General features: G+C 58.9%; 1 protein-coding gene across 1 annotated transcript in view; it reads left to right on the forward strand.

Moving 5' to 3' along the window:
• KDM4B (lysine demethylase 4B) overlaps nucleotides 1-17,406 on the forward strand; it is a 141,194-nt gene that overhangs the window by 70,817 nt on the left and 52,971 nt on the right. Inside the window, 3 exon segments of the mRNA XM_082621824.1 lie at nucleotides 6,934-6,983; nucleotides 10,842-10,945; nucleotides 15,369-15,506. Coding sequence (XP_082477950.1) covers nucleotides 6,934-6,983; nucleotides 10,842-10,945; nucleotides 15,369-15,506 — 292 coding nt within the window.

Consider the following 17,406-nt stretch of genomic DNA (forward strand, 5'->3'; position numbering starts at 1 on the left):
CCTGCCTTGTCAGATGATGGTTAGCACTTTATAGCAGTAAAGCATTTTAAAATTAAGGTATATGCACTCTTTTTTTAGACATAATGCTGTTATTGCACACTGTTGGACTATGGTACAGTACAGTACCGTGAACGTAACTTTTTTTATGCACTGGGAAACCAAAAACTTAGTGTGACTCGCTTTATTGTGGTATTCACTTTATTGTGGTGGTCTGGAACTGAGCCCACCACAACTCCGAGGCCTGCCTGTGTATTTGTTGCCCTGTCCTACTCCAGACAGAGACACCGAGGGGCTGCATCTCCTGGCGGTGTCAGCCTCCCGGAGAGCACTTCCATCTCTGGACCAAACTCTGCGATTGTGTCAGTGGCCAGTACATGCCCAGGTTTATGTTTGCCTTCGTTTTTGGTGAGGAATTCCTGCCTCTGGACCGCTAGACAAGGGATAGGGTTCACCTTAGTGGGTTTTATAGTCTTCTGTGAATGTCTTTCTGGTGCAGAGGAAGCCTGGCTGTCTGTTGATTTTTTTTTTTTTTAATTCTGCATCCTCGCTGGACTGTTTAGTTCTTAATTCACCAGCTCATTCTCTTAGTTTTCCCTGGTAGAAGGTTATATTACTTGACATGAAAAAGTTTGTCTCTCCCTTTTGATTGTTACTCCCCTTATATCTTTTTCTTTTTTTTTTTTTTTTTTTTTTTTTTTAATTATTTATTTATTTTTGGCTGTGTTGGGTCTTCGTCTCCGTGCGAGGGCTTTCTCCAGTTGCAGTGAGCGGGGGCCACTCTTCATCGCGGTGCGCGGGCCTCTCATTGTCGCGGCCTCTCTTTTTGCGGAGCACAGGCTCCAGATGCGCAGGCTCAGTAGTTGTGGCTCACGGGCTTAGTTGCTCCGTGGCATGTGGGATCTTCCCAGACCAGGGCTCAAACCCGTGTCCCCTGCATTGGCAGGCAGATTCCCAACCACTGCGCCACCAGGGAAGCCCCATCTTTTTCTTGACTTATTACACTGGCTAGTGTCTTCAGCGCGGTGCTGTGGATTGCCTTGCCCCCAGCTTTCCAGAGTACCTCTCCTGCCTCACATTGAACTGTGACCGGGGAAGGTCCCTCCTAGTCCTGGATGGCTAAGAATTTTTTTAAAATATATTTCTTTTTAAAAAAAAGTTTTTTTTTTAAATTTATTATCTTTGGCTGCTTTGGGTCTTCATTGCTATGCGTGGGCTGGCTCTAGTTGTGGCTCGCAGGCTCAGTAGCTGTGGCGCATGGGCTTAGTTGCTCCGTAGCATATAGGATCTTCCTGGACCAAGGCTCGAACCCGTGTCCCTTGCATTGGCAGGTGGACTCCCAACCACCATGCCACCAGGGCAGTCCTAAGAATTTTTTATGCAGAATGGTTTGGAATTTAATGTAAATGCTGCACGTAAAAGTCACCTGCAGTGCTTGGACGTGTTGTGGCTCGTCTCCATGGTGATCACATTAGGGGAGACCGCCTGTGACTGTGCTTCTCTGGGCCCTTTCACTCCTCACTGCGGAGGAGCAGAGTGAGAGGCTGCTCTGGCCCAGCTCATCTCTAACCAGTGCAGAGATGGCGCCTGGGCAACTCGGGGGCGAGGGGAAGCCTGCTCCGTGACCAGCTCGTTCTGCTTGGCTGCCCAGACCACGGGGCACCGCGCCAGGACTGTCCCACTGACGCGTGGCTAGAGAGGGCGTGTGTTTGAGGATTGCAATAAAAAACGGCTTTTCCCTATGCCCAGCACACAGGGCGCTGGGGGCCGCTGGCATTCGGAGCTGCCATGGCCTCCTGGGCCCGTGCCGGCGGCTCACTTGTGCCAGGTGGCCTCCAACGTGACATGTGGTCTCGGCACTTCCCGTGGACTCTGCCTTCTTGTTTCCGTCGCTGTCATTATAGCATGTTAAACGGCGAGGGGCCTGTCTGCCCCGGCCTTGTGCAGACACTGTGAAATTAACTTCCTCACCCTCCAACTCGCGTCGGGCTGAACTGACATTTCCAAAGGGCTCCTGGCTGGACCCCTGCTCTTGGCACGCTCTCCTCAGCAGAGAGGAAGGGCGGGGAGCCGAGCCTCGTGCCGGTGGAAGCTGGAAGCTGTCAGGCTGGGCGATGGAAGAAATCCTGAGCGCTCTTGTCACCCGGGGGAGAGTCACACAGATCTCGGGGAGCAGATACAGTCCGAATTATAGCGCTTCATACCTGGCTCCGAGCAAAACGGTTCTGCAGGGCCCTGGCAGAGGCCAAGGGGGCCTCTTGGGGATGGGCAGCAGGGTTTGAGAGTCAGGACCCCATCACCTCTCATTACCCTTGCAGCTGGCGGGAGCGTGTGGGAATTACCTCGTTACCGTGGCAACGCGCCCTCCTCACAGGGAACTCCGTCCACTCTGACGGGTCCTGTAGCCCAGGGTGGCCGGCCAGCCGAGCAACTGGGCCCCGTTGGGGGTGCGACGCCTTCCACTGGAGCGTCCCGTTCCTCGTCTTGACAACTTGCCCTGGGACCACAGGTTTTCTTGCTGGGCTGAGAGGCAGCGGCCCATCTGGCATTGTCTGTCCCTGGCCCGGGAGAGGGAGGGCAGCGGCCAGCCCCACCCACCTTGCCTCCCGAGGTCTCATGTGGCCGTCCCAGGACAATGGTACACGGGCTCCCTGGACCTCCCGGGGGTCAGCTGGGCACAAGGTACCGTGGTGAACACCCCTCACTCAGCACAGCCCTCCCCGCTGGGAGGTGGTCCCAGACACCCACTCCCTGGGCCAGAGGGCACTGGGCAGTGGGAGTCCACACCCAGAGGCCCGGGCTCCTGTGTGGCCTGAAGCCCCTTGCTGCTTCTGCAGAACCAATGGCCCCGAGCAGGTCCCTGCTCTCCACGATGGCCCATGTTCCTCTTCCTGACACACTCATTTAATTTTTAACTCACAAGGCATTTGCTTATTTATTTTCATTGTTCTTGATAATAATTCTAAGCCATTAGAGGGGAAAATTATATTCAAAAATGCTGTTTCACACTTTATTTGTTTGATGATTTAGAGCAATAGAAAATAGCACATTTGCTGGCTTTTATAGTCTGATAATTATTCACATCCATCAAGCCATTCCAGGGGAATAAACAAAACACCAAGAAAATGACACCATTAATAGCATCCTTCACTGCAGACAGGAAGCCTTTCCCGGGTCAGCGTCTTGGGAGGATGGACGCAGCCTGTCCCCTGCCCAAGGCGAGAGCCTGCCCGCAGAGGATGTGTTTCCTTTCAACTACCTCTGCCTCTGGGCCCAAGAGCTGCCCTCCCACTGGACTGAGGCCTCTGCCCAACCAGCACCCACAGCCCCCGGCTTCCAGAGCTTCTTGACTGGACTCTGGCCTGGCCACAGCAAGGTCCACGGGACGCCCCACTCTGGCCAGGGGTGCACCCCTCCAGCGTCCAGTCTCAGTCCGTCCCTGGCCCCCCGTAAGCACATCCGACCCCTGCACACGTGTCAGGACGCAGGTCTTGGACGCAATCACTGGCCGCTCCGGCCCCAGGCCTCCCTCTTGACCTATGCCAGGTGTGCGGGTTTCCACGTTGCCTTTTTGGGGGTGGCCGTGATTGGAGGGGGTACATCCACTACTCCAGACGTCAAGTGTAAAAGAAGAAACCTGGAAAGGAGAGGCTGGGAGACGCCCACCTGGCAGGGCCAGCCCGCCCATCTCTCCCCAGACCAGGGGGTCACTTCCTTCTGGAAAGTGGCCTCTGGACTCTGGTCACTGCCGGAAGCCTTCCCGTCAGCCGATCGTTTGAACAGTGAAACTGCTGGACTGGGACGGTCTCTTTACCATTGTGTGGCTTTGCATGCGTCTCATGTCCTCTGCCGTTACCTCCTGGGCTGTATAGCGGATCTAAAATTGCTTTATTTTCTCGCCGAAGCCCCTGGTATTTGCAGACGACTGCCTTTCTGAAAAAGGCGTCTGGCAAACGATGCCTGAATTCGTCACTCTCGGCCTCCTCGGCGATTCCACAACATTAAACCCGGAGTTATGGAGCCTGTCCAATCCTGCTGCAGCCTCCGCGGGGTCACCTGGAGCGGTTGCTAGGGACACCGAGCTGACAGTGCCGAATTTTCCACGACTTTCTGGTTGAGTGTCATCCAGAAGTGCTTTGTGTAAAATGTTGACCAGAGGAGAGAAAGGGCAGGGGGAGGGGCGCACATGATGGGCTGGTAAAATACGTGGAGAAGGTCCAAAGGGGCCTGCCTGGCCAGTCTCAGGACTGGGGCTCGTGTGCTATGGCCGGAGGGACCTGTGTGACCCCGCGTGGGCAGCCCGACCCTCTGCAGACTCCCCCAAGGGGTTTCCCCCATTTCTGACTCTGCCCCCTGAAGCCCCTGGTCTGTTGTCCCTCCCATCCCTCCCTGGATTCTGGGAGTGGCTCTGCCCGTTCCTGTATCCGACACGTCCAGATTCTTCTGCCATGACTTCTGTGCTGGCCTGGAGTGAGTTGACCACCAGGAGGCACCCAGCCACAGCCCAGTGTCTGGGGAGGAGCATGGTGACGGGGGCCGTCTGCGGGTGGGATGTGGTCAGCCCAGGAGGAGGCGGGGGCTGGTGGACCAAGGAGACGGCCACTGTGTAGCAGGGCACATGGGAAACCAGCCTCGTGCTGGCGGAGAGTGGGATGGGGGAGCCAGGGGGGCTCTGTGTGGGCTTGGGCAGGGCTGACCGCCAGCTGGGAAACCTCGCACCGGCCCAGTCGTGAGATGGATGTGGACCCGGGCGGGCCGTCTGTCCAAGGAAACATGCAAGCACCCTTTGCCGCCCAGGCGACCCGGGCTGCCACGTCCAGAGAGCAGCTGCCTGGGGTTGCAGGCGGGCAAAGCAGATTGATTTTGGCCGTGAGGTTTGACCTTGTGATGGGGACGGAGTTCCCAGGGAGCAAGACAAACTGCCTCCATATCGGCGACCAATAAAACCGACTCTGTTTTACGGCCCCAGAACCTGCTCACTAATGGCCAGACAGATGCTTGCCTACTTCGAGAGTTAGCGAGCAGCCCTGCTCAACCTAAAGAGCTGCTTTGCCTTCTTTTTTTTCCTCCCAGAGCCAAGCCTGGGAGTCAGGGATGCCCCGACCCAGTGGCGTGACGCCAGGCGGGGCTGTAACAAGGTTAGCGCGCCCTGGTCCCAGGCTGGAGACTATGCATGGCTCTGCCATGGGGGCCCCTCGGTCTGGGACTTTCCTTCAGTGGTGAATGTCAGCCCTGCTGGGAGGCCGGCTCACCTGGGCCTTCATTGCTCTGGGCTTGCCTGGGGCCCTGGAGGGGAGGGCCGTGGCAGGGAGGGGGCTCTATGGGCACCTGCCGCCCACATCGCTGGCAGGCCAGCGGAGCTCGGGGAGCCGTTAAAACTGCACAGATGGAGCCTCTGCTGCCCTCCCTGCCTCCTTTGAATGGACGGCCTACGCTCAGCGCTTGTTTCGTTAAGGACCAGGACCCCAGTTCTGCCCGCCTTCCCCTGAAGACTGAGGTTTTCAGCTTGCTGAGTCCCTGGGTGTGGGCTGGGGGAGCACAGGGGCTTCTCAGCACCTCCCAGGCTGTCGCCGGGTCGTTCCAAGCCGTGGGAGGCGCAGTGTGCTCTTGGCTGTCGGAGTGCAGACGTCCCCCGTGACTGCCGGCTTCCCGTCCACGAGTCCTTTCTAATCTCTCCAGGGGCTGCTCTTCTGAACACTCAGCCCAGCGTCCTGCAGTTTGTACTTTCCGATAACAGAGGAGCCACGTTCCAATGTATTAAACTTTTAACATCCACCAGATTCAATTAATCTTATCTTTACAACTCCCAATTACAGGCGGTAATTAAGTGAAAGCAGCATTGTAGACTGGTGATATTGCATTAATCATCACAGCCTTGGAGCCATAAGTTAGTTCCTTCCTGTCCTCGGGCATCTTCCCAGAAGGGACGGAATGTTCCATTTCCCTGTTTGGTGGGGGGATGTTAATCCCACAGAGGTGCTTTGGATTGGGATTAATTTTTATCATCTTTATGTAAGTGATAAAAGGCCATTTAAAAAAGAGTCACCTCCTCTTTGTCCAGATAATGGGCAGCTCTCTGACGACAGCAGAATTAAAGGTGCCATGGCCACCTCCAGGGCCCTGAAACATGCCCAGAAATTAATTATTTTTATCCTGTTAGATTAGAGACAGCACAATGTTCACCTTATCTCCTACCCTTGTCCCCTTTTATTTTATTAAAAGTAACGATAAACCTTTCAGCTGGAGTGGACTCAGCCAGCTACCGAGCCTGGGCGATCTTCCACGTTCCGTGTCCCTCCCCATTTGGCTTCCTGCCCTGTGGGGGAGGAGGGAGCAGCTGTGGGGAACATCCTGCTGTGGACTCGTTCTAGAATTCCAGAGACTGCCGTTGTTATTCTGGAGCATGCTCCCCGCCCCCTGCAGCACTGCTGACATCGGGTGGGTCATTCTCTACTGGGGCGCATCCTGGGCGCTGTGGGGCGTGGAGCAGCATCCCTCCCCCCCTGCCTCGATGCCAGGACCACTCCCCCAGTCGTGACAACTAGAAATGTGTCAGACGTGGCCCAGTGTTCCCAGGGGGCAGGATTGCTGGATCCTGGAGTTTCTCCCAGATGGGACGGGACTCGGATGCTCTAGTAGCTGTACCGTTGGACAGTTTACCACCCTCCCTCCTCCTCTGGACAGTGGCCCTACCATGCCACTGGGAATGTCTCCACTCCTGGCATTCTGAGGGTGTGTCACTGCCCCCCAAGTCCTGGGTCCTGCACCTCACCCCTCCTCCCATCCATGTGGCATCCCCCGACCCTGACAGCCCCTCCCCTACACCGACCACAGCCGCCCAGCTCTGCCCTGTGCCGGGCCCGCGTGTCTCCTGGGGCCCTCAGCTGTGCAGTGGCCACCCACTCTCCCCTCTGACGTGCCTCCCTTCTCTCGTAGGTACGCCATCCCCCCAGAGCATGGCAAGCGCCTGGAGCGTCTGGCAATCGGTAGGTGCCTGGGGCCCACTGGGGCCAGGGTGGGCGGTGGGCTGGCAGCCTCTCCCTCCCTGGCTTCACACTATTGTCTGGGGGTCGGTGTCCCGGAGGGTGATGTGCTCCAGGTGTCCTGGCTGTGTTCCACTCCCTTCCCTGGCGGTCAGGTCGTGGACCCCCACTGTGGGTCTGTCACTTCACGAAAGCCACACGGATGCCATCGCTTCAACACTCTTGTTTTCTAGCCTCTTGGCCCAGAGTTTGGGACAGGACGGCAGGCTTTGCCAGCTGGGGGCAGCCCGTGCTCCCCCCGCCCCCCAGCACCTGGTGCTGCATCCACACTTTTCTGTCTTTATGGAGTCTTTGCTCAGTCTAGAACACGAGAAGTCCAGTTCGGAGGTCTGCAGCTGTTCCGTGCGGCCGCATGGGGACTGCAGGGCCATCTGCTAATCCCGTGCAGGGTCGGGTCACCCGGGCTCCCTCCACCACCTGGATTGAGACCCTCGCTAGGGCCTCTTGGGCTGACAGGATTTGTCGGAGAGGCTCCTGGGCTGCGTCCGGGGCTCTGACCACCCGGGTAAAGGCCGGCCCTCAGGGCATGGGATCCTTAGAGACAAGCCAGACACCCAGGCTGGGGGGCGCGGAGGCCTCTGTGTGCCCCAATGGGGGGCCGGGCTGTGGCCCCCCATCGCTCTCATCTCGAACCTGTCCTGTCCCCATGGAGACCCGTGTCCTGAGTGCGGACGGCTGTCAGTGCCTGGACAGACGTTCACAGACCCCACTGGCCCAGCGGGTGGGCCCTCGCTGTGCAGCCAAGAACAGCCCCTCCTTCTCAGGCAGCACCCGGGTGAGGGTGAGAGTCTGCTGTGCAGATAGCACGGGGCCTCAGGCCACCCCGACCCCAGTGGCAGCCGTAGGCAGCCGGCACCCCCAGGTGGCCATGGAACCTTCCGGAGCCATGGCCTGGTGTTGGTGAGGCTCCCTGCCAGCCGGCTGCCGGCCTCTGTGGGCGCCTCCCTGCCTGCACTTGACTTGGGGGTGGGAACGGCCCATCTTTTCTGCCCAGCAGATTCTCGCTGCGGGTTGGCGGGGTCGACAAGGTCCCAGGTGGGAGGGAGGCCGTCAGGTGAGTTGGGCAGATGCCCCCGGGCCCAGTTCCTATGCAGAGGCCATCGTCATGTCACCTTTTATGTTGGAAACTTGGACCTTGACCTCATGGACAGGTCTGGAGCCGCTCTCAGGAACATGCTTCTCCCGGGAGAAATTCCAGTGCAGGCGGGCATGGCAAAGGCCGATTTAACTTACTTACTGAGCTCGAAAGTAAAACCAAATTAATTTTTTTCCCATTATGTTTTTAAAAATGCAAATTAAAAATGTCTTTTCCTATTGTATTAGCTTCCTGTTGATGTAACAAGTTACCACAAACCCAGTGGCTTAAAACAACACACATCCTCTCAGTTTTGCTGTGAACCTTAAACTACTCAAAAAAAACCTAATTAAAAAACGCCACAGATTTATTTTCTTACACTTCTGGAGGTCAGAAGTCCACAGTGAGCCTCTAGGGGCTAAAATCAAGGCATCAGCAGGGCTGGCTCCTTCAGGAAGCCCCGGAGAAGAACCCAGTTCCTGGCTTCTATGGCTTTTGGAGGAGCTGCATCCTGGGCGTGGGGCCGCATCGCTCTCATTTCTGTCTCCCTGGTCTGTGGTCGAGTCTCCCTCTGGCCTCCTCTTATAAGGACCCTCCGGATGACACCAGCCCCCCTGGGTGGTCCAGGCCCATCCCCATCTCAGGGGCCTGAACTTTATCCCGTCTGCAGAGTTCTTCTTACCACTGAGGGGACGTTCCACAGATTGAGGGGATCGGGACATGGATGTCTTGGGGGCCACTGCTCAGCACCCCATACCTGCAGAACCACGCTTAGCCATGCCCGCTGTTCTCCCTCAGTATGCCTTTTCTACTAGAAAAGTTTTGGGTGATTGGAGCGCCAACTAGAGAGGCCGGATGCGGGATCCTCTGGGGCCCCCCGCCGACCTCAGACAGTGCCACAGCCTCTCTCCCTGGAGCTCGCCCTGTGCTCCATTCCCGCAGCTGGGGCTGCTGCCGGGTCCTTACTGATGCCCGGACCTGGATGCTGGCTCACTTCCTGGGCATCTGAGGAGGCTTAGTGGCCGGGGCTGGGAGAGGAAGAGTCGGCTAGCAGGGAGGCTGCCCCGTCCTTGCTTCTTGAAAAATCCAGACTCACTAAGTCATGTGGCTCCTGGAATTCAGGAAAGGGGCTGTCAGCTCTGGAGGGGTGGCAGGAGCCTCCTGCTTCCTCTGCAGCCCCCTCACTCAGGACTGCTCACCCCTCCTTGGAGGAAGGATGGGGGAGGCTCCAGGGCAAGTGACTCACTGCCCTCCTAGGCGTCCCTTCCAAACTTTTTGGGGGCGTGCATCAGGGGCTCCATTACTGAGATGGGTGGAACGGGTTTGCGATTAATACGGAAAATGAATAGCCGTGCTCCGAATGGGCTCGCTGGGAGAGTTGTGCGGCCCACAGGGAGAGCACTAATGTGTTGGCGCGTTATTGGTGCTAATCACTTAAAATGTGCTTCTTTATTAGAGTTTTAATGAGAGCCACTTAAACTGTGCATTAAAAAGAGGAACTGCGGAGAGGCCGGAGGGCCGGGCGTCAGGCAGCCATAACTCTCATTGAAATGCTTTTAGTGCAGAGCGGAGTTGCTGGATTCAGTCATCCCTGGCACCTTCCAGAGCCTTGCCGTTGTGTCCTTGCGGTTAGGAGCCTCCTCCAGCCTTGTCGTGTGGGTGGGACCACGCGGGTGCACACGTGCATACACACACGCACGCATACACACACACGTGCCCTCTTTAACCAGCAGCCCCTCGAGGGTGCGCGCTGGCCTGGAGGCTGGGCCCGGTCTGGATCGGCTTCCAGAAGGGTCCTGGGGCTGCCTGCGTCTGGGGATCAGTCCCAGAGGGAGGTGGCCGCTCGGGAGCGCGTGCTGGTGCCACTGCCGTGGGGACTCATCCCACACCTCGAGGAGCCGTGTGGCAGCCGTCCTGTGCCCGCTCTCCGTGCGGGTTTGAGCGGAGGCGCCTGGCCGCCATGGGCAGAACCTGGGACAGGCTTTTCCTTAACCACAAGACACACGTGTCATTGACTTGAGTTTCAGCCAACAGGTGATTTGGGAACGTCCCTGAACTGTGTTAGTGAAGCACGGTTTCTGGGCAGGTAGAGCTGATGGGCTTTCTGTAGGCTTGCAGAGGCTATCCCTGTTTTAAATTAGTTACGTGGTGCATCGTGGGGCAGAGAGCATAGGGGCTGTGGGCGCGGCCTGCGTTGGCCCCGTGTGTCTGGGGCTGAGGGTGGGCGGGTTGTCTCCCGGGCCTCCGTGTCCTCACCTGCCTGGTGGCGGTAGGACCACGTGGGTGGAGAGCCTGCGCCACTCAGGCAGCCCCCCTCTTTGTTGCGGACTCGTCAGTGTTGGGGGGCGGCGGGGGACCCCACTCACTCCTCATGGTCACCGTGTGTCTGGTCAAGAGCAGCAGCTCCCCTGTCCTGTCTCCGGGCTGCGCTCTCACATGGCCGAGTGACCGTGTGGAAGCAACGTAGCAGCTTTTGTCTTGGGGGAGCTTGGGGTGGGCGGCGGTCTCTAGGCAGCCGCACCCTGTCTGCGACCGCGGGTGTGTGCTGTGGGTGCGCGCCTTGTCACCCAGGACCCCGTCCCGCAGTCCCCTGTGTGTTTCGTTCCCTCGGGGCCTCGGAGGAAAGGGCTGCCCGGAGAGAGGCGTCCCGGCTGCCCCGCCGCCCCATCCCGCCGGGCAGGCCCCGCCCTGTCCTGCCAGGCTGATGCTGGTCTTCTCTGCTCTAGGCTTCTTCCCCGGGAGCTCCCAGGGCTGTGACGCTTTCCTTCGGCACAAGATGACCCTCATCTCGCCCATCATCCTCAAGAAGTATGGGATCCCGTTCAGCCGGGTACGTAGGGGCTGGGCACAGACCACCTGCTCGTGGAGGGGCTTCTGGGGCCTGTGCCCTGGTGACCACGAGTGCCCCAGGAAACTGGCGTCTTAACCCTGGAGAAGGTTCTAGGACGATGGCAAGCCAGGGCCGGGCCATCAGCCTCCAGCTCTTCCAGGGTGGGGAGTGAGGATGGAAGAGGGGCAGTCAGGAGGGGCCTTGACTTTCCTTCCAGCCCAAACCCAAATGTCGGCAGGTCCTGCAGGCTGGGCTGGGGAGTGGACGGTCGGGGCAGCTCCTGCTGACCTGGCAGGAAGCGCTGAGGAGCCGGCGCTCCCCGTGGGAGTCCCTTCCCGCCCACCCGTGCCCAGGCAGACGCCTTTGAGTGAGCAAATACCTGTTTAGAAATGAGACGCCTGGCTCCCTCGCAGTGTGAAGGCCGTGAACTCATGCAGTTTCCTGCTCCAGAGGCTGCTCCACTGGTCCGCGTAGGGCTGTGAGGGGTGAGGCCGCGCTAGGAGCCGGGTTGGCAGGGACCCCACTGCCTGCGGAGGGCAGGCGCGTGGGGGCTGAGCACCGGGGCCAGGCCGCCTCTGCCCCGGGAGTGGGCCCAGCTGTCGTCACTCCAGGCCAGTCCTTCCCCGCAGACAGCCCTCCTGGACGGGAGAGTCTGCGCCCCGGTCCCTGCGTGGGTCCAGGCGAGAGGCCTGTGCCCGGCCGGAACTTACCGGACAGGTGTGTGGGCCGTGGCGCTGAGGGCAGGGGGCAGAGGGGACTGTCCGGGAACCCGGCTTCTGCAGGTTTCCCCGAAGAGTGCTTCGTCAGGTGCAGGAGCGAGTTCTGGGGGCGGACCTTCATGCCTCTCTCTGGCCAAGGGCGTCAGCAGGTCAGAAATGGTTCTGACGTTTCAGTCAAACCGCCTGCAGCATCAGCACACAGATCGGGGATCCGCCTTTCTGTCGGGGCCGCAGCTGCTGCTCATGCTTATTAGGTAGCGGGATATTTCGCTCTGAGAAACGCAGCTTTTCATGCTTCCCTCTTCCCACCCACCGCCCCCGCCCCTGTCTTCTGGTTGGAACGTCATTCTTTGCCGGGAACCTCGCAGACAGGTCGCGGCGTTGCTCACGGGAGTGAGAGGTGCTTGCTCTCCTGTCCCTTTGCCGCGGACCTTCTCCAGAGTCGTGCTCCCTGGAGAGGGATGCTGGTCGCGGGAGTCAGCTGGCGGGCACCCTTGTTCTCCTGGGTCAGTGCCCGTGTGGCCCTGCAGCCTGTATACGAAATGCCTGAGCGTGACCCAAAGGCGGCAGCGGCAGCCTCCTGGCCCGGAGGGGCTGCTGGTGACTGGAGAGAGGCCGGGCTCCGCAGCCACAGCGGCTGTCCACGGGGTCCAGGCAGAGCTTCGTCCCAAGGCCCTTGTCTAGCAGCAGGGAGCCCTCTGTGGGCCGCCGGCCTCAGGACCAGGCTCCAGGCCCTGTGGCATCAGGCTACACATGGAGCCCCTCGTCTGAATTCCTGGCGGCCTTCAGAGTGACGCCCCGCACTCCGCTTATAAATCTTTGTAATGGTATTTACTTCTAGAAGAAAAAGCAGATCGATAGCAGAGCTTTTTAATAATTAAAAGTGTGTCTTTCTGTGATCTGCCACGGACTTCCTCATTTATTCTTGGAGAGCTCGCACAGGCAGCCGACTGCCGGGCTTCCTTGGTGACTGGCGTCTGGGGCTGGCGCTGCCTCCACTACTGACTGCTTTGCGTCACGGCCTATCCGTCATCCCAAGCGCCCTCTAATTTATTGTCGGGATAACGTTGACGGTGGTGACACGGAGGACAGACACCGTGGGTTTGAAATGGAGCCACCAGGATGTAGATTTTCTGACAGGGACGTAATCTTCTTGTTGCTCTAAGTGAGCACATCTTCTGTTCTGGGCCTTGATGTATGGGCGGGATCGGGCGGGGGACCAGGCCCTCAGTGTGCCTCTCCCCACGGGGGCTCCAGCTCCGTGACGGGGACCCTGCTGCGTCCCTGAGGCTCACGCAGGCCAGTGCACGCACGAAGCCGTTCTGGAAAGCGAGATAGCGCTTTACAGAATCAGCTCAAGTAGGATAAGAACATCAGTAATTGCATTTAAAAGCACATCCCCAAACCCGAATTTTATTTATCTCATTTGACGAGGCTCCGAGTCCTGCAGCAGAAGCTGGCCCAGGGGACCCTTCCTGAGAACGAGGATGCTGGCCGCTGGGCCCTGGGGACACTACATGTCCCCTCCTCCCACGTCTGCTGCCGTCGCTTTATCCCCGCACGCGGCTGGCTGTCACTTGGACAGGAATTTAAAAATATAACTTAATGCACACTGACTTCCCTTGATGGGTACAATTCATTATTTGAAAAGAAAAATATCTCCGTGTTCTTAAGGACTGGCTTTTCTCCAGGCTACGTCAGTTTTGATTGATTTCTGACTCTGTGGTTGGCTTCTGGAAGTCTCCCCACCTCCACCCCCCCCACCCCCGGTCGCTACCTCCCGCCACCCACCCTCCCCTGCCAGGGTTTGACTCCTCGTTGGTTACTTAGATGAATCCAGCGATTTCTGCTCCTCTCTCTGGGGTTATTAGCAGGCCCTGAAAACTACAAATCAGTGACAGAGTGCTGAAGAGCCTCTAAGTGGGGCAGAAGGCTTGAGCAGACACACTTTGCAGAAGGAGGCGTGCGCAGGCGCCGGCAGGACGCGGTGGGCGGCATCCACAGACCTCAGGGAGGGAGCCGGAGCATCACGCCCACCCCGCAGGGCCGCTGTGTGCGAATACCCCATACCCCATATGCCGCCGAGGGGGCAGGGGGAACTCGCCCTTCCCACCACGTGGGTGCAAACGGGCGGCCACTGCGAAGAGCCGCTGGGCAGTTTCTTGGGGCCCCACGGTGCCCCTTCCGGAGTCTGTTTACTCCAGAGAAATGCAAGCAACCGCCGGGAGAAGATGAATCCACAGGTGCCCCCAGCTCTGCTCACAGAGCCTCAGACCAGGAACAGCCACAGGCCTGTGAACAGGAGGCTAGATGAGCACGTAGCAACACATCCTCATAGCAGGAGACCCCTTTAGGAACGAAAAGGAGCAGACGACTGGTGTGCCCAGTGGGACGGATAAACCCCGAGGATGTGCCGAGCGGAAGAGGCCAGACGCAGAGCATGGGCGGTGCGGTCCGTGTCTGTGAAACCCTAGAGAGAAACGTTATCAGGGGGCGGGGGGGCGGGTGCGTTTGGGGCCCCGTCCTCAGAACTCCAGACAGCCTGATGTGCACCACATGCTCAGCCTAGGAGAAGACTGGCCCTCCTGACCCCAGAGGGTCACTCCTGTGTCATAGCCTCTAGTCCAACAGCCCCGCCTCACATCCCGGGACACGGCGAGTAGGGATGGTGGCCGCTGCTATTTGTCATCCGTCTTCCGGAACACTGGTCTGTTGGAGCGCTTGCTGATGGCCAGGGGTAGTCAGTGCAGAGTGGGGAGGGGCCCGGGGAGGAGGCTGCAGCCTCCTTCTCCAGGCCTCGGGCTGGCACCTCTGGAAGCCTCTGTCTGGCGTCACTGTGGGTCCCCCACCCTGGTCCCTCATGCCCAACTTCTTGGTTTGGGGTCTCTGTCGCAGAGGCCGGACCAGAGTCTGGCCGTCCAGACCATTTTGAATAGGCCTGGAAACACGCGCTCGTCCTGCAGTGTCGTGACCTTGACACGAGTCCTCCCGGCCCACTGACGTGTCACTTTGGTCTCTTTGCCCTCACTTGGAGGGACCCATGTCTTGGGATGTAGTGGACAGATTCCCTGCTCGCGGTGGCGGGGCCGCTTAGGCCAGCTTCTGGGGACGTTTTGGAGGTGGGCCTGCTCCTTCCTCACACGAGGGCCGGGCGCTGTGCTGCTGACTCGAACCCACCCTGGGCTCCACGGGCTCCAAAGGCTCCAAGGGCTCTGAGCTCCGCCAGTGCCGACCGGCCCTCCTCGCCAGCCCTGGAGCCGTGTGGGAACATCTCACAGTGGATGGAGGCTCAACAGGCCACCTACCCGCAAAGCAGGAGGACCCGCCCCCCGCCGCCAAACGAGAAGTACCTAGAATCCTAGCATTGCTGCTCGCCTGTCTGGAGAGTGCAGACTGTCTGTCCCCTCGGGGCCTGGCGGGGTCTCAGTGAGCGGCGGGGCTGGGAGCCCAGCTGCCGCCCTGGCCACTCGCCTCACCTACTTTCCAAGCCATGTGAGAACCAGGCCACAGCCTGTCACTTGGCCGACTCCTTTGGCTCCTAAAGTTAGGCTCCCTGGCACTCGGTGGGACATCCTCAAGCCCACGTTCCCCTGCTGTGCTCCTCGGTGGCTTCTTGTGGCTTTGCCATCAGCCCATGATGCCCTGTGTTGGGCGTTGCTTCTGGTCAGGCCTCGCCCCTCACCTGTTGGCCTCTTGCCCCTCAGATCACGCAGGAAGCTGGGGAGTTCATGATCACGTTCCCCTACGGCTACCACGCCGGATTCAACCACGGATTCAACTGTGCGGAATCTACCAACTTTGCCACCCTGCGGTGGATTGATTACGGCAAGGTGGCCACTCAGGTGAGTGCCCGCAGACCCTGGGGAAGGGTCTAAACGGGGCTGGCCCCCACGTGCTCACCCAGCCCAGGGCCTGGGCGGCAGCCGTTTATATTCAACCGGAGGCTCGGATTCTCCATCAGGGTCTGTTTCTGGATCCTCAGCAAACTTGTCCCCAGAATGTTCCTCACCTGGAGGCAGGGGAAGGGGGTCTGGGCAGGCCTGGGGTCGGGTCTCCCCTCCTCCTGGCAGACCCCAGGTGTGTTCCCCATCGTCTGCGGATCAGGGAAGATTTGTTCCTTGTTAGTTGACCCCTTGGAGGCCACCTGGCCGGGCGTGGGGTCTCCTTGGGCCCCAGCGCCTTTGCCCCCCTCCAGCTTCCCCATCTGGGCTTTTCTGCTGTGGGGTGCAAGAAAGACAGCGGGAGAGAGAGAGAGAGAGAGAGGGTGCAGAACCCTGGTAGAGCAGACCCTGCGCTCGAGCCTGAGGGCTTCTTGCTGCCTCGCCATCCACATTCAGAGGTCACTAAAAGGCCGGAACACTCCTTTGATTTTCCTCAGTAATTTGCCGTTCTGGTCCCAGAGGGCCGATTATTGGTCAACAGATTTGACATCTGAGCCAAGCGCTTGTTCTCAGGTTCCTTTTCTCCTGCACTCACCTGTCTGTGGTTTTTTTTTTTTTTTTTTGCGGTATGCGGGCCTCTCACTGTTGTGGCCCCTCCCGTTGCGGAGCACAGGCTCCAGACGCGCAGGCTCAGGGGCCATGGCTCACGCGCCCAGCCGCTCTGTGGCATGTGGGATCTTCCCGGACCGGGGCACGAACCAGTGTCCCCTGCATCAGCAGGCGGACTCTCAACCACTGCGCCACCAGGGAAGCCCCTGTCTGTGGTTTTGATGGGCAGCTTTGGGGGCATGAGGCCCCGTAGTGGCGAGTCCAGGGAGCGGCTGAGCACTGGGCAGGGCCCTGGGAGGGAGAAGATGCTAGGAGGGCTGTCGGGCAGGCAGCAGGCCCAGCCCTTCCTTGGCTGCCGGGACCAGGGGCCTTCTACCCAGGACTGGTACCACGGGTGCCGCGGAGGAAGCCGGTGAGCTCTGCCCAGCTCTGAGCTAGGCTCAGACCAAGCGGCCCCAGCTCTCAGGTTTCAGTCCCTTTAACCTTCTCTCCACTGCAAAAGGGGGCCCGGCTGTTCACAAGCATGCACTCTGGTACTTGGGTCATGGGACAGGAGAGGCCTCTGCTGCTGGGCTTCTTAACAGCCTCCCAAGCCAGAGCCCTGGGGTTCCAACGCGGAATTTCTCAGCCGTCATGAGTCAGGACCCAGGGTTGGGACAGATGGTGGGTTTCTCCCAGGCCCGGAAGTGGGGGCAGTGTGGACCCGGAGGACTTGGAGCCTGGATCCTGATTCGTTCAGCGTTTCCCAGACCTTGGACCCTTGCAAAAGAGGGTCTAGGCCGTGACGATCGGGTGTCACAGCCTGGAGCCGTGGCCCGATGGAGTGGAGGGGAGCCGGTGGCGTGCAACACTGCGAGCCCACGGCAGGGCACGTGGCAAAGAGCAGGAAACCCCACACCAGGGGTGTTCAGGGGGGTTACAGACTGATGCTTTTGAACAGGTGGGGTTAAACAAGATCCATCCTTAAAGCAAATGTCACCTGCTTCTTTCCACGTTTGAATGGGGTGAAAAATTAAGATGAAGAAAATTAAGCTTCACAGGTGGCTTTGTGTCACATCTCCGCTGGGCAGCGCGGTCTAGACGGGCTGGCTCGTCTCTGTCTTTCTAATGATCTGTTTCTGTGACTTCCCTGTGTCAGTGCAGTTGAGAAAAGGAAATGGGCTTTGTAGCCAGGAAGACTGGAGAGGCGCCCCGGGATTTAAAGTGCTGGGTTTTTTATACTTAATTCAGGAAACTGTGGGGGGATTGTCTT

The sequence above is a fragment of the Mesoplodon mirus genome (genome assembly GCF_964341445.2).
Source record: "Mesoplodon mirus genome assembly, chromosome: 5".
NCBI classification, from domain to species: Eukaryota; Metazoa; Chordata; class Mammalia; order Artiodactyla; family Ziphiidae; genus Mesoplodon; species Mesoplodon mirus.